Genomic DNA, 24,349 nt, shown 5'->3' with positions numbered 1-24,349 from the left:
CCCCTGTCTCAAATAAATAAATATAATGGACGATGATCTAGGAGGTGGCTAAGTAAATAAAATATTTTCCTTGCAAGGACTAGAAACTGAGTAAAATCCTCAGCACCCACATTAAAAAAACCTAAGTATCATGGCAGTCACATGGCAAGACAGATATAGGATCCCAACTAGTCTAGTCAAATCACTGAAGTTCAGGTTCAATGAGAGACCCTTCCTCAAAAAATAATATGGAGCCGGGTGTTGGTGGTGCACACCTTTAATCCCAGCACTCGGGAGGCAGAGGCAGGCGGACTGACAGCCTCCAAAACAATACAGAGAAACCCTGTCTCGAAAAACCAAAAAAAAAAAATAATAATATGGACGGTGTTTGTGGATAATGTTGGACATTGACTCCTGCCATCCACACACATGGACCCCTGCAAACAAGTACACAAATATACAAACACATATACATTTGAACACACAAAGATGTTTTGTTTTGTTTTGAGATAAGTTTTCACCATGCAGTTCTAGCTGGCCTGGCATTTCCTATGTAGTCCCTGTTGGCCTCATTATTTTTCTATATACCAATAATAAACTTTATAAGGAAAAAATCATATTTATAATATCTGAAGACAGATTGATAGGGGGAGGGAGGGAGGGAGGAAGGAAAGAAACGTAACCAAAGAGGTAAAAGGCCTGTTAATTAAAACTTTGAAGAAGATGAAGAATGAAACGGAAGAAAACACTAGAAGATGGAAATGCCTCCCATGGTCATGAACTGACACAATTAGTGTTGTGAAATGGCTGTGTCACCCAAAGCAATCTACAAAGTCAATGCAGTCTCCATCAGAATTCCAATAACATTTTTACAGACATAGGAAAACAATACAAAAAGTCCACAGATAGCTTGAATACTCTCAAATAGCCAAGGCATCTTAAGTAAGAAGAACAGAGATGGAAAGATCATAATCTCTGACCTCAATTTATATTAAAATCAGTATTGATGAGATAGCTCAGGGGATAGAGCCATCTGTTGTGTTTCTCACCAAGTCTGACAATCAGAGTTCAGTTTCTGGGATCTACAAGGTAGAAAGAAAGATTTTATGTCTCCAAGTTGTCCTCTGTCCTCCTCATGCACTTTGTGACACATGAGCACTTGGGCACTTGCGCACATGGTTAGTAATCATCATCATCATCATCATCATCATCATCATTATCATAAACTAATTTAGTTAATATAATTTGTAAGAGTACCATGTGACCCAGCTGTGCCACTGCTGGATACACACTCAGAGAACTTAGTCACTACACCATCAGAGATGTATGCACATACATGTTTACTACTGCAGTACTCACAATAACTAAGAAATGAAACCATTCTAAACATCCATCAATACATGGATAAATAATATGTTGTACAAGTGCACTTTTCAGCCATAAGGAAACATGAAATCAGGACACATTTTCAGGAAGATGGAAAGGACTGGAGATCATTATGTTAGGTGAAATAAGTCAGGCTTAGAAGAGAAGCACTAGGTTTTTCCTCATACAAAGATTCTACACTCAAATTTACATTGGGGGAGTAGAAAGTAGAAAAGTAGCCACCCAGGAGGAGGGAGAGATCTTGAATGGGGTGGACAGATAAGGGAATTCAAGAGACATAAAAGCAGAAGGAAGGTCTATCTAGGGATAAGGGGACTTGAAAGAGGAGAGCAAAAACAAACAAACAAAAAACCCTAAAGTATAATGACAGTTACAGAAGGAAATTCAATTATACATATTCATTTATATATGTAAAATCACAATCACACCTATCACTTTGTATGCTAAGCTTAAACATTACTTCTAAAAGTTATGAATCTCATTACCATGTCTTCTGTCTTGGAATTTGCATGGATTTTCTTGTGGTAGACTGTTTTCATGTCTTTTGAAGGGCAGAGACCCTAAGAATAGCAAAGGATCTGTGAAAACGTCATTTCTTGACCAGGGATGATGGTACTGAATTTTACAGATTATGTGCATTCATGGCATTTGTATTTTAGGTTCATCGTTTCAAGTTTCCAGTCACACAATACCCAGTTGTTTTGGAAATTATCGATGAAAAAGAAAAATTATCCGTAAAACCTCCATATTTGGTGACCATGACTGAAGTGAATAGGAGGCAAAACTGGCAACTAAGTATGGCTTTCTGTCTTCTATGCTTATCGTACAAGTCATTATAATATTATTGTCTTATAATGAGTGGAGTGCAAAGCCTGTTAACATGAATAAAAGACAGAGGTTTTTTAAGAAAAGGATTTAAATCATTGGCATGTTTACATTTACCTCTGTCATCTGCTTTTAAGTTCTTGTCACTTCCAGTAACCTGGATTCAATGGTCTAAGGCCAGATTTGTTATTTGAACTGCAGGGCTGGAGAGACTGGTCAGTGGTTAGAAGGGTGCACTGCTCTTGCAGATGATCCATGTCAAGCAGCTCACATAACTGTGACTCCAGCTGCAGGGTGCCCTATGCCTGTATCTGCAGGACCTGTTCATACCCACATACAAACATAATTACAGATAAATCTTTAAATGATCTGTAGCACAAAATGAATCTGAAAGTCATGTTGTAGATTAGTAGCAACAATGGTTAAGTTTATGCTATGTACCAGTTGAGTATCTTTATTAATCACCATGACACAGTTACCTGAATGTTCTAGGTGTTGCCAGATATTCTGTAGGATCTGTTTCTAGTTGTGTAAGTGAAGTTTTGTGAAGATTTCTTTTTAGTTTAATGTGGTAGTATACAGTTGTAATCCCAGCACTTGGTAGGTACAGGCAACAGTTCAAGGCCAGGTTCAGTAAGATGGGATCAGCCTGGTCAACATGAGACACTGTCTCAAAAAGAAGGAAGGATGAAAAGAAAGAGAGTGGGGATTTTGTGGTAAAAGAGCTGAAAAGAGACACATATTTTACAATATAAAAGGAAATTTATGTAAGTTCGGTTTTACCTCAAAGATACTTTTAGTTGCATATTTTGCGCTTATTTATGTGTAAATATTTGCAGGTAATAGATAGACAGACAGACAGACAGGCACAAAAACAGACACATATATAAAGGTTGGGGTTGTAGCTCAGTGCCTACAATGTTTGAAACCTTGGGTTCAATCCCCATTGTTGCCCCACAATAAGTCAGGAAGATGGCAGATAGGTCTGGTGAAGTAGGAAGATGAATTAAATTGAAACTTTTATTAGCCATCACTGTATCACTAAGTTTGCAGACAATTGGTCATCAGTGAGTCTTACTCTGACAAATTTAATTTTTAATTCTTTTCCTATTTAAGGTTTTTTCTTTTTCCCAGCTCATACAGTTTCCACACTCTTCCTCCTCTTCTCCCAGTCCCTCCTCACAACCTCCCCTCTTTCAGGCACCATTCACTCTTTCTCCTTTATCTCCAGAAACGTTGCTCTGCTAAATTTAATGCCTTCTTGAAGTGAAAACTCCAGGAAAGAAAGTAAAGTCCCCATGCTCACTGATAAATATTCACAGTTTCTGTGGTATCCTGGTGGCTCTTACCATGTTTAGAGAATTGACTTTTAAAAATGGAAGCATCTTACAAGCTGATTTTTAGACTCTTAAGTTGGCCATGGTGAGCATATTCCCAATGGAAATTAGCTAAGCAGATAGTCGGACTTGTTTTCTTGAGCTCCCCGGAGAAGCCTTAAGTGATCCTATTTTGCAACTCTACTGCCGTCTTAGGAAAATCATTTGCCTACCACTAAGAAAAATGCAAACCCTGAACTGTCAGGATGGGTTTCTGATGAGTCAGGCTGCAAAGAACTGAAGCTGCAGCAAGGTGGTCAGATGCTCTCTCCTTTCTAGAGGAGGGCATTGGAGCAGTGTGAGGAAGTTAGTTTAATTCCCCCCTGAAGAGCAGTGAAGACATAGTTTGGTGACAGCATGTTGTCTAGTGTGAACGAGGACCTAGGGTTCAATCTCTAGTATCAGAATTTTTAAATTATTTTCTATGAATATGGGTGTTTTTCCTACACGTCTGTGCATCACTTGCATGCCTGGTACCCTCAGAGGGTAGAGGAGGCCATCAGGTCTCTAGAACTGGAGTTACAGATGATTGGGAGTTGCTGTTTGGATGCTGGGGCTCAAATGCAGGTCCTCTACAACAGCAGCCAACGCTCTTAACCATTCAACCATCTCTCCATCTTCTAAGTACCAGATACTTCATAGAAACAGGCAATTCTCCCTTGATCCCATACGCACACTTGGGCATGGCTTATTTTCTGTAACTCTGAGATGTCCATTCCTGTGCTCTCGGGTATATATTTTGCATTCTTCTTTTTTGTGTCTCTTTTTCTCTTTCTACTTAAACCTGTATTAAAGTATCTTTACTAAAACTGAACTCTAAAGGTACTTACAAAGCCAAACAAAACTAAGAGCATGAGTTACCTTAATAGCATCATACAATAGACTCTTCCATTGTACCTTATTGCATGCAACAACTTTTAGGCAAAATATGAAAATGTAAGTGTGCTGTAAATGTATTCTGTATATTTCAGAACACAATATGCCAGAAAATGTTAAGAAAATGAAGGATTACTTAGATCCAAGGCTAAAGACTCCGGTGTATAATCCTTTTGGTCTCAACCTAAGTATAAGGGTGAGTTGACAGCATTCTCATTTTTACCATGTACAGTTCAGAGGGAAGTTGTTCATGCTAAAGTAAGATTTAAAGTTCAGACGTTGGTGAATGGTGGGGATTTAGCAGCTTTGAAGTATAGTTTCTTTTTTCTTTACCCTCTGGTTGTCCTTTTTCTAACGGAATCTGAATGTTGAACAGAACATTAATTTACTATTTTCTAAGACATAGGCCAGATCAACTGGCTAAAGGGAAGTAGAGCCGTTGTTTCCAAAAGTTAGGGATCACAGGGATATATAAAGCAAGGTAAATGTGAAAATGCAGAGACATGTTAAAACCACAGATGTGAAGGCTAAATCAAAGTGTTCATGACAGCCAAACTGTTTTGTTTCAGTTTCATTCTGAAATAAAACTTCATCATTGAGTTCCTGCTTTACTGTCTCTTCATTTTATGTGTGATGGTCATGTCAAAAGCCTTGGAACTCCTTATAAATGACATCTAGGAAAGTGGCTCCCACAGATATTTCTGTTTGAAGGAACACACACATTGATAATGACCATCTGTGTTTGTTCCACAGGGCTCTGAGTTGTTTCACTTCAAGGTGTCTGTGGTTTCTGGGGTCAGCTTTTGTGACTTACATGAAGAATTTCAGGTATAGTAAATGCATAAAATATGAAGTGAAATGATGGCTGAGAAAATGACACAACAATGCCAATCCAAGTTGGATGAAGATAAAAACCTGAGCAGAATCTGTGTGCAGGATAAGGCTTGGACAGGGTGTGGCGGAGAATGAGAGTGTGGTGGTAGAGGATGCTGAGTGTCCACAAAAATTTTCTGTGTGGTTAATTGTGGGGATCATACAATGCCCAGTGTTTTGCATTACCACATCCAGAAAACGTAACCACTTTACTTTTTCTTTTCAGATTTATGTCGATGAAGTACCATTGCCTTTTCCAGGACATATGCTAATTGCTGTTGCAACATCTGTAGTGCTAGGGGGATTAATTTTTGTAGCATTTGTATTCCAACTGCGCAATATCCACCCATTGAGAGCATTCCGGAGATATGTCAGAAGAAATACAGCACACTCATCGAATTTGAGTATCAACTCATAAGTGAAATCTGGATAATGAACAAAGATAATCTTCAATTATCTGTATTTCCTAGTTCATTAAACATATCCACACAATACATTTACATTTTTGAAATACATATTAGGTACATTGCTATAGGATTATTATTCTATTATAATTCTAGTTGTAGTTCAATGATTCCATATTCCATTATCTTATTTTAATTCATAGAAAATTATTTTAGCACTTACATAGGTTTTGTGTTTTCTGTTTTTTAGACTCTTTTGGAAAATATAAAATGATAACCAATTCTCTGTGTAATGGATTTTCTGCATTATTCAGCTCTTGTGATCTAGAGTCCATCTGGTAGGGATAAGTCCTAGATAGAATAGTGCTACAAAGAGGGCGCCATTACACCATGGGAGTCAGGCAAGGAGAGACTAACCAGTGAAAATGTTTTCAGAACCTTGTAGGAAATTAAAAAAAAAGAAGTCATCTAGGTTTCTTACAGAAGACCAAACTGGTTTGTGGTCCCTAATAAGAGGGGAAGGTCAGTGACAGAGAGGGAGGAATGATGAGCAAAGGGCTCAAGACTGGACTGGTGAAACCCAGAGAAACTGCTGACCTGAACAAGAGGAAGATCTTGGACCCCAGCCTGATGACTGAGAGGCCAGAATGGGACTGATCCAGGCCCCCTGAATGTGGGTGTCAGTGAAGAGACCTAGGAAATCTATGAGGCTTTAGATAGTAGATCAGTATTTATCCCTGGCACACAAATGGACTTTGGGCACCCATCCTACAATGAGGGATGCGCTTTCAATCTGGACACTTGTGGGAGGGCCTGGACCCTCCCTGAAATAAAATGACAGACTCTACAGATCCCCCATTGAGGGCCTTACCCTTCCTGCAGAATGGAGTGGGGATTGGGTGGGGGGGATTGTGGGGGCTGGTAGGGGAAGCGGGAGTGGAGGGGAGGGAGAGGGAGCTGGGAGTGACATGGGAAGCAAGCTTGTTTCTAATTTAAATATATAATAAAAAAGTGTTTAAAAAATAAGAGGGGGCCAGGCATTGGTGGTGCACGCCTTTAACCCCAGGTATCAGACCTGGCATACCTGGAGGAGGTTTGTGAGGGAGGACAGTGCTATGGGTTTATTTGGGCATGGAGGAGGGACAGAGTGGACTACTCAAAAATGGCCAGCCCTTCAGGGACTGTAAAGTTTAAGAACAGAGGCATTTCCTTGTTTTACAATCACCTCTTACTAAACAAAATAAGATTCTCATGAATGAGAAGAGATCTCAGAGCCCCAAGTGTCATGGGCACTCACTAAACAGAAAAGCTTAAGGCACTCTTGGGGCTGGAGGGATGGTTTGGTGGCTTAGAGCACTTGCTGCTCTTGCAGAGAGTGTGGCTTGAGTTTCAGCACCCACAGTAACTCACAACCATCTGATGCTTCTCTGTTCCATGCATCCCTCAGCTCTCATCTCAGCTGTTTTCTCATCCCTGTGACCAGATACCTGCCATAAGCAAGTAAAGAGAATAAGAATTTCCCAGGGCTCAGAGCTCCCTACTGTACTCTAGCAAGTTAGGGAAAACATGGTAGTGAAATTCGCTTCTATCCATGTTTTTTGGAGAAAAAATCAGCTGGTCATATCAACAGACATGTAACAGAAAGTTAACCAGAAGTGTCATTTATCTATAACCTAATACCTTGTCCACTATCAGAACCCTGAGTGCAAACATTTCCACTGCTTCCAAAACAATACCAGCCGCTGGAGGCCAATTATCAAATACAGTCCTGTGAGTGACCTTCACAACATAATCCAAACCATCATTAGGTAGTTGAATGGCCCTGTTTGACCTCAATTATTTTGTGTTCTTTCATGGCATTTGCTAACATGCATTTTGCATTGGAAAATCATTTAGAACTATCCTGATTCTGGGGTTCAAGCTTCAAGCTGAAGATCAAAGAAGCAAAGCAGCCGGCCACTAGCTCTTACCTCTACCTCAGGCTGGAATGGCAATCCTGTCTCCACCAAGCCTCAGACTGCAATCCCAGACTGCTGCCTCTCCTCAACATGGTTAGAGACAAATTCTACAAGACCCTTAGGTTCTTCCTTTTATAACTCCCTAGTGTTGGGATTAAAGGCATGTGATCCCAAGGAGGAGGAGAAGGGGGCTGTGGCGGTAGCCTGGGAGGCACTGAGAAAGTGCTGGTAGTCCAGTGGGCAGAAGGCTTACCTGGGATCTGGGTGCCAGGGTGAACTCTGGTGGAGAGGAAACTCCTTGGGTTTTTTATTACTTTATTTTAGAAAAACAAAGGTTTACAATTTATGCCTTGAGTCAATGTCCCAATTCAACAAATCAAGAGTAGTACAGACTTTAACAGACTTTTATAGTTTAGTCCCAACTACGAAGTTTTTTTTTTGTTTTTGTTTTGTGGGTTTGGGGGTTTGTTGTTGTTTTTTTATTAGGGGGATGAGCTTGGCTTGCTATGGGACTCAGATTTTTTAAAATGCATATTTGTAAAAACAAAGTGACAAAACTGTACCCCAGAGGAAGCCTCCTAGCCCACCAGAGTCCAGACCAGCATCCTGAACCCCAAGTTCTAGAAGCCCTGGCACAGGTAGAAGCTGGAAAACTGGAAGAGGAGGAAGGAGAAGGCAAACAAAGGCATTGGTTCCCCACCCAACTACTAAACAGACTGCTCCAGCAGATGCCACACACCCAAGAACACACACACATTGAACTCTATGGTTTTCAGTGGGGGAGGACTCAGTTTTCTTTAAGGGATTGACCGCTGGGAATGTGACCATGCTCCAGTGAATATGCAGGCAGCACAAATTGAGCTTGTTTTTCTCCTCCTCCTAATCCCCTGTTTCCTTCTTCTTCTTTTTCTTGGGGATAGTCACAAAGTTTGGGAGGGACAGGGAAGTTAATGGGATCAGGTACATTATGTGACATTCCCAAATAATCAATAAAATATTATTTTGGCAAAAATTACAAACTTAATCCCTCTCTTTAATTAACAGTCTGAATACCACACATTTGTTTATTTTTAAAACAGTTTTAGTATTAAAAGAATACTATCCCCGGGGAGTGAATGGTGGGTGACTTGAGGGGTCAGTGGGAAGCATGGGAGGATGGGAAGGTGAGGGAATGGGGGATGGATATGTTAATAAGAGCATCTCTAAAAGTAAAAACAAATAGTGTTTTTCCCTGTCTGCTTCATCTTGAAGCAATGATGTAAATATTATTTTCTAAGACTAAAATCAAAAGCCCCCAAATCAAATTAGCAGAAGCATGACAATATCCTTAGCAGTCAGGGAAATGCAAATGAAAACAACTCTGAGATACCATCTCACTCCAGTCAGAATGGCTAAAATAAACACCAATGACAGTTTATGCTGAATAGGATGTGGAGAAAGGGGAACACTCCTCCACTGCTCGTGGGAGTGCCGACTCATATGTATAGCCACTTTGGAAATCAGTATGGAGATTCCTCAGGAAAATGGAAATTAGTCTACCACAAACTCCAGCAGTTCCACTCTTAGGCATACACCCAAAAGATGCACATTCATACAACAAGAATGTCTGTTCCACTATGTTCATAGCAGCATTATTTGTAATAGCCAGAACCTGGAAAGAACCTAGATGCCCCTCCACTGAAGAGTGGATAGAGAAAATGTGGTATATTTACACAATGGAGTACTACTCAGCAGAAAAAAAATGGAATCTTGAAATTTTCAGGCAAATGGATGGCACTAGAAGAAACCATCATTCCTGAGTGAGGTAACCCAGTCACAAAAAGAGAAACATGGTATGTATTCACTCATATATGGATTTTAGACATGGAACAGGGGATTGTCAGCCTACAATCCCACCGCCAGAGAGTCTGGGAAACAGTGAGGACCCTAAGAGAGATATGCATGGTAACTGAGATAAGGGGAATGGGACAAGATCTCCTAAGGGGATTGGGAACAGGGGGGAGGTGAGGGGAGGGGGAGATGTGAGAAAGAGAGGGGGAGAAGAGGAGGGGAGAGGAGGACATGGGAGACCAGGTTTATAGATACCATAATAGAGGGAGCCATTGTGGGTTCGAGGAGAGATCTGGCACTAGTGAGATCTTCACAGATCTACAAGAATGACACCACCTGGCATTAAGGCTACCTTAAATGCCCTCCCCTGATAACGAGATTGATGACTACCTTATATGCAATCCTAGAGCCCTCATCCAGTGGCTGATGGAAGCAGAGGCAGACACCCACAGCTGGAAACCAAGCTGAACTCTTGGAACCCAGTTATAAAGAGGAGTGACAAACAAAGAATCAAGATCCAGCTGGTGAAGCCCACAGAGGCAGCTGACCTGAACAAAGGGGAACGCATGGACCCCAGACTGTTGACTGAGAGGCCAGCATGGGACTGATCCAGACACCCCCCTTGACATAAGGATGGACTTTGGGATCCCATTCCCCATGGAGGGAGACTCTCTCAGCCTGAACACATGGGAGAGGGTGTGATAGACTTTGAAAACTACCCGTGGAAGGCCTTACTCTCCCTGGGGAGTGGAGGGGGGAAGGTGTAGGGAGTTGGGGGTATTGGAAGGTGGTGGAGGAGGAGGGGAGGGAGAGGGGGCTGGGAGTAACGTGTAAAAAGTTAAATAATTTAAGAATTAATAAAAAGTCCATTAAACAGCAACAATAGACGTAATTTCTTTAACTACTCATGAAGACCTTCCCACCACCTTTTACTCACGGCATAGTTTACATTACAGAGCATATCTATACAGGAGGAAGAAAACAAAAATTCTAAGTCTAATGTCAGACAAGTTTCGGGTAACAGAAGCTACAAACTTATCACTGTCCACAATGAAGAAGGATTTCAGGACACAGTGCTGTGTAAGACACTAGATTAAAAGCATACACATTCTCTGAAATATTCTCAGGTGTCGCTCCCACTAGATTCAACCAAGAGATGCAATTTGAAATTTCAGAAAACAAAGACAACTTCATTGCAAATGAGAGAAAAGATTTCGGAATGCCAATTTCCTGACGAATTCGGTTGCTACTATTTAATCATGGGACCCATCACTGAATTAGAATATCGATCTTTTTCTAAGTTAAGAGAGATCTGCCTTGATTTTGAAGTATTTATCTCCTGGCAAGCAAGCAGAGGTCAGAACCCTGATTTCACACTGAAGGGAAATGCACAGCGGTGAACAAATTCTAAAATCTGCTGTGTGAGCAATGTGTTAATGCAAATGAAAACACTAAAAAGTGGAAATGGGTAAAAAGCAATTATTTCAATGCAAAAAGAAACAAAAGTATTCATTTACACACTTTGTTTTTCCACAATGAATACATTTTAACAGTACAAACAACATGAGGATGATTATAGAGTTGTGAAAAGAAAACAGAACTGAAGCACTTATTCATAAAAGGATCACAGAATACAGTTCTGTTTGCTGATGTAAATTTGCTTTGCGCTCTTATTTACAAGTAATGATTTACAAGACACACAATGCTTGGTAGTGATAAACAATAGGAAAAAGTACTAGCGGTTATTTATTTCCTCATGTGTCTCTCCTTACTAGACATTCTCATAAATAAAGCATTTTATTTACCTAAGGTTTTTTTCCTTCCTGTAAAACAGGCTTGACTACCAGGGCCATTAACATGAGCTTTCCCATGAGTGCTCCTTATTCTTTGGAGAGGAGTCTACTTGTTACATGAATGCCCCTTATCTCCAGTTTCTACTTGGAAATATTTATTTCTAGTATCTCCTGATCTCATGACAAAATATGTATACCATTACCAGTGACATTAATAATGAAAGACTGAGTATTAAAATGGGTGCTTTTCAAATATGAAAAGAATACATGGACACAATAAAACTATGACTAACAATTTCCTAACTCTACAGACACATGAATTTGAGTTCAGTGCTGATTAATACTACAACAGAAAACGGAATATCCCCTGGCAACCAAAGTAAAAAAAAATCTATGTAGCTTCAGTGTTAGAACTAGAAACTACAGTTGTAAATGTTTAGTGGATCTTTCACAATAGATTGTGAAGTACTCAAAGAACAAACACCTGAATGTTTATCTAATATAAATTCTAAAATTATCTAAAACAAAACCCTCAAAACTAGCAAAGTAATCTTCAGTAAGCACGTTTATCACAAAATACCAACTATTAGACATGACTGATCCAGACACACACACACCCCTGAAGTTAATGAAAGATGAGAAGACATGACTGATTTGGTGGCAAAGTTGAAAGACTAGAGAAGGGAACTTAGCTCTCATTATTTATGACATCTGAGTTGACATCATGTCTGATTACATCACAAACAAGTCATGATATGCCTTAATAGAGGTGTGACAATAAATTTTATGTGTGTATATGTGGTGGTTTGAAAGAAAATGACTCCCAGAGGGAGTGGCACTATTAGGAGGTGTGGCCTTAGTAGAGCAGGTATGGTCTTATTGGAGGACATGTGTCACTGTACAGGTAGGCTTTGAGGTTTCATATATGCTTGAGCCATGTCCAGTGAGACAATCTACTTCCTGTTGCTTCCATGTCAACATATCACAGCTCTTTCTGCAGCACCTTGTCTGTCTTTATGCCACCATACTCCCTGTCATAATGATAATAGACTAAGCTTCTGAACTGTAAGCAAGCCACTCCAATTAAATGTTTTCTTTGTAAGAGTTGCTGTAGTCATGGTGTCTCTCCACAGCATTAGAAACTCTGACTAAGACAGAAGTCGGTATAAAATGTGGAATAATTCTGTGATAAGCCTGATAATATTTTTGTTTGGAGATATGTAGACTTTGGTACTTGGGCTTATGAAAGCAGTGGAATTCTTTAAGCACTGCTTAATGAGCCATACTAGTAGGAACATAGAAGACAGTGGTGCTGAGAATGATTTGAACTGTCGCGGGGAAGGGTCTCACTCATGAAGTTTCAGAGGAAATGAATATTAATCTGTTGCCTAAAGATCATTCTAGCATATTTTGGTGAAGAAAGTGCTTGCTTTTTGCCCTTGCCCAAAGAATCAACCTGAGGTTCAAGTGAAGAGATTTGGATTAATTCCATTGTCAGAGGAAATCTCAAAACAACCTAGTATATACTCTGTTGTGTGGTTACTAGAGGAAACTCTAATGAAGATTTATAATAAAGAGGAGCAATCTGAGTAGGGTAAATTACATAATGTAAATGCTAAGGAGAAAGGAGCATCAAGAAAGGGAATGGAGTTAAGTCTTTTTTTATTTTTTATTATTTTGGTTTTTCGAGACAGGGTTTCTCTGTGGCTTTGGAGGCTGTCCTGGAACTCACTCTGTAGACCAGGCTGGCCTCGAACTCACAGAGATCCGCCTGCCTCTGCCTCCCAAGTGCTGGGAGGAGTTAAGCCTTTTGTTCAAGGAGATAAAGGAATTAAGAAATGGAATAAAGGGAGTGGTGATCTCAGGGCCAGCTAAGTTTCCAACTTGTGAAAAGGAATTAAAGAAAAATTTAGAGCTGGGTGTGCTGTAGAGTTCCTTTAAGCCCATTGCTCTGGAGACAGAGGCAAGCAGAGCTCAAAGTAGGAGGCCAGCCTGGTCTACAGATTGAGTTCCAGGACAGCCAAGCTTAGGCACTGAAGGAAACAACTGAAAACATAAAGATGGTGAGGATGTAATTGAACAAGCAGCCCTGGTTCCAGCACTAGTAAGCAGCAGAACTTGACAGCATTGGTCACGTGGTTCTGGAGTTAAGGTTAAAAGAAAGGGGCTATGGAATTTGCCTCCATGTCTAGGAAAAGTCACTGAGGCTGGCATGAAGCTGTGAAGTTGAAACCTTGTAGACCTCAAGATGTTAGAAATACCAGAGAGATGGGATACCTGCTGAAGAAAACTGCTAACAGGGATTGCACTTTATGCTATAAAAAAATCACACCATTTTAAACCTCAGGATCTTAACCTTGATTCATGAAAAAAATTACTAATTAAGTGCCTACATTTTTTTCATATTTTTATTTAACTTTTTACGCATGTTACTCTCAGTTCCCACTCCCTCCCCTCCTCCTCCACTCCTCAATCCTCCCAAGCCCTCACCCCCACTTCATCCTCCCTCCACTCCCCAGGGAGGGCAAGGGCTTCCATGAGGGATTTTCTGAGTCAGTCACATCATTCCAGGAAGGTTCTAGGTTCTTCCCCATGTGTCCAGGCTGATAGAGCATCTCTCCACCTGGTATGGGTTCCCAGAGTCCATCTGTATGCCAGGAATAAATACTGTTTTACTCTTCAAGGTCCCACAGATTGCCAAGGCCTCCTGTCTGTTACGCAGGTTCGGTGGGAGGGTGTCTGGATCAGTCGCATGCTGGCCCCTCAGTCATCAGTCTGGGGTCCATGTGTTCCCCCTTGTTTAGGACAGCTGCCTCTGTGGGTTTCATCAGCCTGCTCTTGATTCCTGTGGTCATCACTCTTCTTTGCAACTACTGGGTTCCAGGAGTTCAATTTGGTTCACAACTGTGGGTGTCTGCCTCTGCCTCCATCAGCCACTGGATGAGAGTTCTAAGAAGGTATTTAAGGTAGCCTTAATACCACTTGGTGTCATTCTTGTAGATCTGTGAAGATCTCATTAGTGCCAGATCTCTCCTCCAACTTATAATGGCTCCCTCTTTTATGGTAACTCCCATCTTTTTCTCCTCTATTTTTACCCTGGCTCAACCTTCCTGCTCTCCATGTCCTCCTCTCCCCCCTCTTTTCTCCCTCTCTTTCTCCCATGTCCTTCTGCTCTCCTGTTCTCTCCCCCAATCCAATTAAGAGATCTCAACCCATAACTGTCTTTGGGTTACCATGCATATCTCTCTTAGGGTCCTCCCTGCACCCCAGACTCTCTGGCGGCGGGATTGTGGGCTGGCAATGCCCTGCTCCATGTCTAAAATCCATATATGAGTGAGTACATACCATACTTGTCTTTTTGTGACTGGGTTACCTCACTCAGGATGGTTTCTTCTAGTGACATTCATTTGCCTGAAAATTTCAAGACCATTTTTCCTATCCACTTTTCAGTTGAGGGGCATCTAGGTTCTTTCCAGGTTCTGACTATTACAAATAATGGTGCTATGAACATAGTTGAGCAGATGTCCTTATTGTATGAAGGTACATCTTTTGGGTATATACCTAAGAGTGGAATTGCTGGATCTTGTGGTAGACTGATTTCCATTTTTCTGAGGAATCTCAATACCGATCTCCAAAGTGGTTGCACAAGTTGGCATTCCCACCAGCAGTGGAGGAGTGTTCTCCTTTCTCTACATCCTCTCCAGTATAAACTTTCCTGGATGTTTTTGATTTTAGCCATTCTGACAGGAGTGAGATGGTGTCTCAGACTTGTTTTGATTTGCATTTCCCTAATGGCTAAGGATGTTCAGCACTTTCTCAAGTGTCTCTTGACCATTTTGGACTCCTCTATTGAGAATTCTCTATTTAGTTATGTACCCCACTTTTTAATTGGATCCTTTTGTGTTCTGGAGACTTGCTTCTTGAGTTCTTTGTAACGTTTGGAGATCAGTCCTCTGTCAGATGTGGGGTTTGTGAATATCTTTTATCTTTCTGTGGGCTGTCGTTTTGTCTTGTTGACTGTGTCCTTTACCCTGCAGAAGCTCCTCAGTTTAAGTGCCTAAATTTTAAAGACTTGATTTTGTTTATATAAACTTTATCAAAAATAAAGGAAAATTGATATTATAGGTGGAAATTCTATTTTCACTATAAATCATTTCTATAATATTTTATTATCATTGCTATTATTGTGTTTTTCCTTAGAGACCGGATCTCTCTATATTGCCTGTCCTGTCCTGGAGCTAACAAAGTAGACCAGTCCAGCCTCGAACACTTTTGTAAATAGATCATGACTAGATATCTAAATTCAATAAACAGACTCCAATCATTGGAAATTCTTTCAATATTTTACATCTGTAAAGACTTAATCTTCCTTCTTTTCTAACACATTCCTGGACTCTGCAATAGAGGTCCTACACTGCTTGACTCCTGGTCTTTGCTCTCTTCTATAGTTTTTCATTGAGCTTTTATACAGATATTTCCTATCACTGTCCTATAAAGCCTTTCTTCCTGTATTAGCTGTGCAGGTTCCCTATCACATGATGCTGATGATACCCAGTGGCAAAACAAAGAGAACAGCTCTTGAATACAGACACAATTGAAGATTTGGCATCAAATATTATTATTTTCAATCTCTGCAAAATGCTCTCCTTTCCTTGGACTGGCACTATTCCATCCAAAATACTATTAATGAACTGGACCTGTCACTGGCTTCCTTACCATACCTAAGTAGCAAAAAGTATTGTTGGTTTGCAGTGTTTAACTGCAGTTGGGATTATCAATTCACCCATGTGCAAGGTATTTATATAGTCATTCACATCCATATGACCATACTAAAATCTCCTATGGAAATATTCTCTGTTATCTCTAACAACTTCCTGAATAATTGATTTAGTCTGGCATATCAAAAGATGTCTTTTTCTTATTAATTACTACAATTACCACAAGCTTTCCCAAGTCTCCAGGTTCATAGAGTAGGAACCCATATCTACTCAGTTAGTTCTGAGACAAAGTAAAATTCCTGCTGACATAGGAGTCCATCTGCATACTCATTGTAAACAGGGTAAACAAGCACAGCAGGCATCTATTTCAGTGCCACATACTTGGAACTTCTGAGACAGAAAGAAGTGTGCAGATACAATTAATCCCAAAGCAGTTTCTACATTTCTATTTCAAATGTGATTCTTCCACCAATACACACCAAAAACATGATGTGTCCTAGACACAAGAACAAACATTTGCTGACATGGAAGTGACTGAATCAGAGTCCCATTCTATGAGCAAACTCAATAACATATCTTTACTCCATGGTCCTTTGTAATTATTGTCATGACTCTCTTTAATAGCTTATTCTTGAATAACCCCAAAATCCAAACTCAGAAGCAATGCATCAACAAATTTCATTGCATCTTTTCAATTATCTTTAAATGGTTCATGTAGAACTGTACTGGATGCTTTTGTGTGCCAACTTGACCCAAACCACAGTCATCAGAGAGGAAGGGGCTGCAGTTGAGGAAATGCCTCCATGAGATCCAAATGTAAGGCATTTTCTCAAGTAGTGGTGAATGGGGGAGGGCCCAGCCCATTGTAGGTGATGCCATCCCTGGGTTGGTTGTCCTGGATTCTCTAAGAAGGTGGGCTGATCAAGCCAGGGGAAACAAGCCAGTAAGTAGCACCCCTCCACAACCTCTGCATCAGCACCTGCCCCCAGGATCCTGCCCAGTTTGAGTTCCTGTCCTGACATGTAAGCCAAATTAACCCTTTCCCTCATCTTGGTCTTGGTGTTTCATAGCAGCAATAGAAACCCTAACTAAGACAAGAGCTTTACAGACACCCAGGTCAAGTAAAATATCTGTAATTCAAAGGGCTGCCCAGCTTCTCCAATCCAGAGCACTCTTGACTGAGTACAGTGCAGACCAAGAATGCGTGGAAAGTCAGAAACACATGTTCCTGGCACCTGCCTGACACAAAATGGGAAACAGAAAACAGAACTAAGGAGCCATGGTGTGTAGGAAGAGCTTGACACAGAAATTCCTTGTTTTTGAAAGATGAAATTGTCCTAGCTATTTTACTAGTGATAGATTAGTGATAGATGGACAGACAGATACAGATATAGATATACATAATTTGTTTTGCTTGAAAGTTAGGATCCACTGTGCCATTTTATTCCATTCTGAAACACTTGCTGTCAGCCCTCTAGTCATTCCCAGAACTCATCTTTCACTGGTCTTCTGGCTTTCCTGTCATGCTAGAGTACATAGTAACTTCCTAAGAATGAGACATGGCATCTGAATTTCTAAGTTCTGGCTATACCAAGAGTGTAGCAGAAACAGACCAATTGTAAAGATACATTTACATGAAGGAAAATGTGAAGCTTACAGTCATCATCCAGGAGATGACAGGTAAAGCAGGCCTAGAAGATGAAGATTGAACAGCTCCAGGAAAGGCTGTGGATTTAAACTCTAGCAGGGACTCTGATGGTTAGTCTAGACCCTGCTGGCTCTGGCTCAGGCCATAAGCTTGGGACTGCATATAGAACACGGAACATAGGAAAATGGAAATCCCCACAATAAACAATTTTGTCAAACACTGAGTGTCCAAAATTCAGGCTGTGTTCATTGTATTTCCAATGTATAAATTGTGATTATTTTTGCTGTTTTACTTACCACATAGACTGGTTAATATTGCATTCTAGGTGAAAAGCAAAACCTTAAAATGTTACTTCATTTTCTTCCAATATTCTATATTGTTAATTTAGGAAAATGTGAGTCTTCTTCTTTCTAGGATCTTTTCCCTAAATATTTCAAAGAATACTTCCTCTTGTTCTGAGAATTCCTATGAAACAACAAGGTATGAACACTGTTGCAGTCTGGAGAGCCCTTTCAGACTGTGTACTTGTGTGGTTTGGGGTTTTATTTTTTGTTTTTTGTTTTTAACAACCCTACAGGAAACTTCATTTTCAATCCAGTTTTCTTAATTCTGGAGTGGCTTGAAGCTCAGTGTGTAAGTAGAAGGAATACTTGATAGTGGAGATGATATATTTTCAAGTTCTCATCTTTTATCTTTTTCAAAAAGACCTTTACTTTCACTATTTGCATTGCTTTCTTTCTCTTTACCTGTAACATCTGAGAATCTCTTCTCCTTCAATAGCAGCTACCTATTCTTTGTGATGATGCCTCTTAAACTGCACATAAAATTTCAAGGCTGAATGCTACTCTACTAGGTTTCAGCTGTGCTTGGAGTATCCCCTCTTAGGCAGCACTCTGCCTGAGAAACTTCCCTGTGTCTCGCCACTGTTGAACTCCAGCTGCCGTGGTATCACACTGTCCTCAGCTAAAGCCATTGTGTGGTGTGGACTCTGGAGCTGGCTTCATTATAAAGGAGTGTTTTCCAGCCACATAGTTGTTACAGATTGTTTTATTGTTTTATGGCTTTTTAAAAATATACATGGCTAGAGAGATAGCTAAGCAGGTAAAGCACTGGCTGCTCTTCTGGAGGTCCTGAGTTCAGTTGCCAGCAACCACATGATGGCTCACAACCATCAGTAATGAAACATGGTACCCTCTTCTGACCTGCAAGGATACATGCAGGCAGAACTCTGTATACATAATAAGTATATAAATAAATAAATCTTTCTTCAAAGAAGTTTTTAAAAAAGGAATATATTGCCATACGACAACAAAGGGGGATCAAGGGGATACAAATTGGGAAGGAAGAGGTCAAACTTTCACTGTTTGCAGACGATATGATAGTTTACATCAATGACCCAAAGAACTCTACCAGGGAACTCATACAGCTGATTAACACCTTCAGCAAAGTGGCAGGCTTCAAGATCAACTCAAGAAAATCAGTAGCCCTACTATATACAGATGATAAAAGGGCTGAAAGAGAAATCAGAGAAACATCACCCTTTACAATTGCCACAAACAACATAAAATACCTTGGGGTCACGCTAACCAAACAAGTGAAAGACCTGTATCGTAAGAACTTTGAATCTTTAAAGAAAGAAATTAAAGAAGCCCTCAGAAAATGGAAAGATCTCCCATGCTCTTGGATAGGTAGGATCAATGTAGTAAAAATGGCAATCCTGACAAAAGCAATCTACAGATTCAATGCAATCCCCATTAAAATCCCAGCACAGTTCTTCACAGACCTTGAAAGAACAATAATCAATTTTGTATGGAAAAACAAAAGACCCAGGATAGCCAAAACAACCCTGTTCAACAAGGCAACGTCCGGAGGCATCACCATCCCTGACCTCAAGCTCTATTATAGAGCTATAGTCCTGAAAACAGCTTGGTATTGGCACAAAAATAGACAGGCAGACCAATGGAATCGAATTGAAAACCCAGGTATTAACCCACACACGTACGAACATCTGATCTTTGACAAAGAAGCTAAAAATATACAATGGAATAAAGAAAGCATCTTCAACAAATGGTGCTGGCATAATTGGAGACTGGCATGTAGAAGAATGCAGATCGATCCATGTCTATCGCCATGCACAAAACTTAAGTCCAAATGGATCAAAGACCTCAACATAAATCCAGCCACACTGAACCTCTTAGAAGAGAAAGTGGGTGGTACCCTTGAACGAATTGGTACAGGAGACAGCTTCCTGAACATAACACCAGTACAGGCAGTAAGATCAACAATTAATAAATGGGACCTACTGAAACTGAGAAGCTTCTTTACAAAGGACACAGTCAGCAAGACAAAAAGGCAGCCCACAGAATGGGAAAAAATATTCACTATTCCCACATCTGACAGAGGGTTGATCTCCAAAATTTACAAAGAACTCAAGAAGCAAGTCTCCAAAACATCAAAGGACCCAATTAAAAAGTGGGCTGCAGAACTAAATGGAGAGTTTTCAATAGAGGAGTCTAAAATGGCTGAGAAGCACTTGAGAAAGTGCTCAACATCCTTAGCTATCCGGGAAATGCAAATCAAAACAACTCTGAGATACCATCTCACTCCTGTCAGAATGGCTAAAATCAAAAACACCAATGACAATTTATGCTGGAGAGGATGTGGTGAAAGGGGGACACTCCTCCATTGCTGGTGGGGGTGCCAACTGGTTCAGCCACTTTGGAAATCAGTATGGAGATTCCTCAGAAAAATGGGAATAAACCTACCACAAGACCCAGCAACTCCACTCTTAGGCATATATCCAAAAGATGTCCATTCATACAACAAAGAGGTCTGTTCCACTATGTTTATAGCAGCTTTATTTGTAATTGCCAGAACGTGGAAGCAACCTAGATGTCCCTCACCTGAAGAGTGGATAGAGAAAATGTGGTACATCTACACAATGGAGTACTATTCAGCAGAAAAAAATAATGGAATCATGAGATTCGCAGGCAAATGGATGACACTAGAAGAAACCATCCTGAGTGAGGTAACCCAGTCACAAAAAGAGAAACATGGCATGTACTCTCTCATATATGGATTTTAGACATAGATCTGGGGAGTGCCAGCCTACAATCCTATGGCCAGAGAGTCTGGGAAACAGAAACTTTATTTAGTGGCTGATTGAAGAAGAGGCAGACTCCCTTGGTTAAGTACTGAGCTGAACTCAAGAAAGCCAGTAACAGAGAGGGAGGACTGATGATCAAAGGGATTAAGACTGGGCTGGTTTAACCCCCAGAAACAGCTGACCAGACAAAGGTTAACTCTTGAATCCCAGGCATTAGCCTGGGAAGCCAGCATGGGACTGATCAAGACCCCCTGAATCTGGGTGTCAGTGAAGAGGCCTAGGGAATCTATTGAGCCTTGGGCAGCAGATCAGTACCCATCCCAAGTATACACACGGACTTTGGATTCCAATAGAACAATGTGAGGTGCACTCTCACCCAGAACTCTTGGGAAAGGGTCTAGGCCCTGCCCTATATGAAATGACACACTATGGACACCCCCATGGAGGGCCTCACCCTCCCTGGAGAAATGAGAGGATAACGGGGGGGGAGGGGAGGGCACGGGAGGAAGGGAGGGAATGGGAGAGGGACCTGGAACTGACTTGTGAAGCAACCTTGATTCTTATCTAAATTTAAACTGGAAAATAAAATTAAAAAAATAAAATAAAATAAAAAAGGAATATATAAAGACATTCAATTATAGGTACTTACCATTTATCTTCTGTAGAGTTTTAGGTTTATTAAAGTTTTTATTTTAAAGCCAGGTGGTAGTGGTACATGACTTTAATCCCTGTACTCAGAAGACAGAGGCAGTTGGATCTCTGTTAGTTAAGCCCAGTCTGGTTTAAGGAGTGAGTTCTAGGACAGCCAGGGCTACACAGAGAAACCTAGTTTCAACAAATTATGGGTATGTATGGCTGGAAATAAACAAATTGAGGGCTGAAATCAATAAAGTAGAAACAAAGAAAACAATACAAGGAATCAGTGAAACAAAAAGTTGTTCCTTTGAGAAAATTAACAACATAGACAAATTTTTATCCAAACTAACCAAAAGACAGAAAGAAAACATGCAAATTGATAAAAACATAAATGAAAAAAGGGACTTAACCACACACATGGAGGGAATCCAGAGAATCAACAAGTTATAATTTGAAAACTGTACTCCACAAAACTGGAAAATTTAAAGATGTCACTTACCAAAATTAAATCAAGAACAGATAAGCAATTTAGACAGACCTATACCCCTAATGAAATAGAAGTAGCCATCAAAAGGCTCCCAACAACAACAACAAAAACAAAAAACCCAGAGTTGGATTGTTTTGGTGAAGAATTCTACCTGAAATTCAAAGAAGAGCTAATACCAAGTCTCCTCAAATTGTTGCACAGAATAGAAGCAGAAGGGTCATTGCCAAACTCTTTTTATGAAGCTAAAATTACCTTTGTGTGGTATCCAAACCACACAAAGACAAAACTAAGAAAGAGAACTTCAGACCAATATCCCTCATGAAAATTGATGCAAAAATACTCAATAAAATACTGGCAAATCGGATCCAAGAACACATCAGAAAAATCACCCACCATGATCAAATAGGCTTCATCCCAGAGATGCAGGGATGGTTCAATATGAAAAATCTATCAATGTAATCCATCATCTAAATAAACTGAAAAAGAAAAGCAACATTAGATAATCCCACTAGATGCTGAAAAAGCCTGTGAAAAATCCAACACTCTTTTATGATAAAGGTCTTAGAGAGATCAGGGATAACAGGAACATACCTAAGCATAATAAAGGCATTATACAGCAAGCCAACAGCTAACATCAAACTAAATGGAGAGAAACTCAATGTGATTCCTCTAAAATCACGAACAAGGCAAGGTTGTCAACTCTTTCCATGTCTCTTCAATATTATACTTGAAGTTTTAGCTAGAGCATTAAGAAAAGAAAAGACGATAAAGGGGATACAAATTGTAAAGGAAGAAGTCAAACTTTCACTATTTGCAGATGATAGTATGATTTTTCTGATGTGTTCTTGGATTTGCAGATGATAAGTGACACAAAAATTCTCCCAGTAAAATACTGCAGCTGATAAACACCTTCAACAAAGTAGGATGATACAAGATTAACTAAAAAAGTCAGCAGCCTTTCTATATATATATGATAAATGGGCTGAGAAGGAAATCAGAGAAATATCATCCTTTATAATAGCCACAAAGTAAAACATAAAATATTTTATTTCTCACTATGTTTTTATTTAAATTAAAAACATGAATGCTTTACATGTCATTCCCAGCTCCCTCTCCCACCCCTCCTCCCTTGTCCATCCACCAGCCCCCCTTCAGCCACCCTACCCAATCCCCACATCATTCCCCAGGGAGAGTGAGGGCCTCCTTGAGGGGATCTCCAGAGACTGTCATTTCATCCAGGGCAGGACCTAGGCCCTTCCTCATGTGTTCAGGCTGAGAGAGCATCCCTCTATGTAGAATGGGCTCCCAAAGTTCATTCGTACGCCATGGTAAACACTGATCTACTACCCAAGGCCCCAGAGATTTCTGATGCCTCCTCAATGACACTACATTCATGGAGTCTGGATCAGTCCCCTGTTGGCCTCTCAGCCATCAGTCTGGGGTTCAAGAGCTCCCCCTTGTCTGGTCAGCTGTCTTTGTGGGTTTCACCAGCACCGTCTTGACCCCTTTGCTCATCATTCCTCCCTCTCTGTCACTTGGTTCTAGGAGTTCAGTTCAGGATTTAGCTGGATGAAGGTTCTAGGATGGCATATAAGGTAGCCATCAACATTATTATCAAGGAGGGACTATTAATGTAGTCTCTCCATTATTGCTTAGTTGCCAGTTGGTGTTATTCTTGTAGATCTCTGGAGGTCTCACTAGTGTCAGTTCTCTTCTCAAACCTATAATGACTCCATTTATTATGGAATCACTCATCCTGCTTTCCTCTCTCCTTACCTTGACTCAACTATCCTGCTCCCCCATGCTTTCTTCTATCCCTCTCCCCTTTTCCTCGTTACCACTCCCCTCCCCCAATGTTCCCAATATGTTCAGGAGATCTTGGCTCATTCCACTTCTCTGGAGTATCAACTCTCTGGGAACCTCTCTGTTTCCCAGACTCACTGGCACTGGGATTGTAGGTTGACACTCCCCTGATCCATATCTGAAATCCATATATGAGTGGATTTATCCATGTTTGTCTTTTTGTGACTGGGTTACCACACTCAGGATGGTTCTAGTGACATCCATTTGCCTACAAATTTCAAGATTCCTTTGTTTTTTTTCCGATGAGTAGTACTCCATTGTGTACCACATTTTCTCTATCCACTCTTCAGTTTTGGGGCATCTAGGTTGCTTCCAGGATCTAGCTATTACATAAAATGCTGCTATGAACATACTGGAACAGAGATCCTTGTTGTGTGACTGGGCATCTTTCGGGTATATGCCTAAGAGTGGAATTGCTGGAGCTTGTGGTAGACTGATTCTCATTTTCCTGAGGAATCTCCATGCTGATTTCCAAAGTGATTGTCCAAGTTTACACTCCCACCAGCAATGGTCGAGTGTTCCCCTTTCTCCACATACTCTTCAGCATAAACTGTCATTAGAATTTTTTATTTTAGCCATTCTGACAGGAGT

The 24,349-nt window shown here is 40.5% G+C and overlaps 1 protein-coding gene and 1 pseudogene across 1 annotated transcript in view; one reads left to right on the top strand and one right to left on the bottom strand.

Annotated features, from left to right (window-relative positions):
• Positions 1-6,279, top strand: part of LOC101840898 (cation channel sperm-associated protein subunit beta) — a 177,062-nt gene extending 170,783 nt beyond the window's left edge. The window contains exons 24-27 of the mRNA XM_040742620.1: positions 2,025-2,160; positions 4,538-4,638; positions 5,196-5,270; positions 5,542-6,279. Coding sequence (XP_040598554.1) covers positions 2,025-2,160; positions 4,538-4,638; positions 5,196-5,270; positions 5,542-5,733 — 504 coding nt within the window. The 3' untranslated portion in view covers positions 5,734-6,279. The remainder of the gene's footprint in view (positions 1-2,024; positions 2,161-4,537; positions 4,639-5,195; positions 5,271-5,541) is intronic.
• A 9,552-nt stretch (positions 6,280-15,831) lies between these two features.
• Positions 15,832-18,639, bottom strand: LOC101840629 (annotated as a pseudogene).
• Between the last annotated feature and the right edge of the window lie 5,710 nt (positions 18,640-24,349).

The sequence above is a fragment of the Mesocricetus auratus genome, unplaced genomic scaffold (assembly GCF_017639785.1).
Source record: "Mesocricetus auratus isolate SY011 unplaced genomic scaffold, BCM_Maur_2.0 Super-Scaffold_15014, whole genome shotgun sequence".
Classification (NCBI taxonomy): domain Eukaryota; kingdom Metazoa; phylum Chordata; class Mammalia; order Rodentia; family Cricetidae; genus Mesocricetus; species Mesocricetus auratus.
The sequence above is the reverse complement of the archived record's forward strand: the minus strand, read 5'-3'. Positions and strand labels throughout refer to the sequence as shown.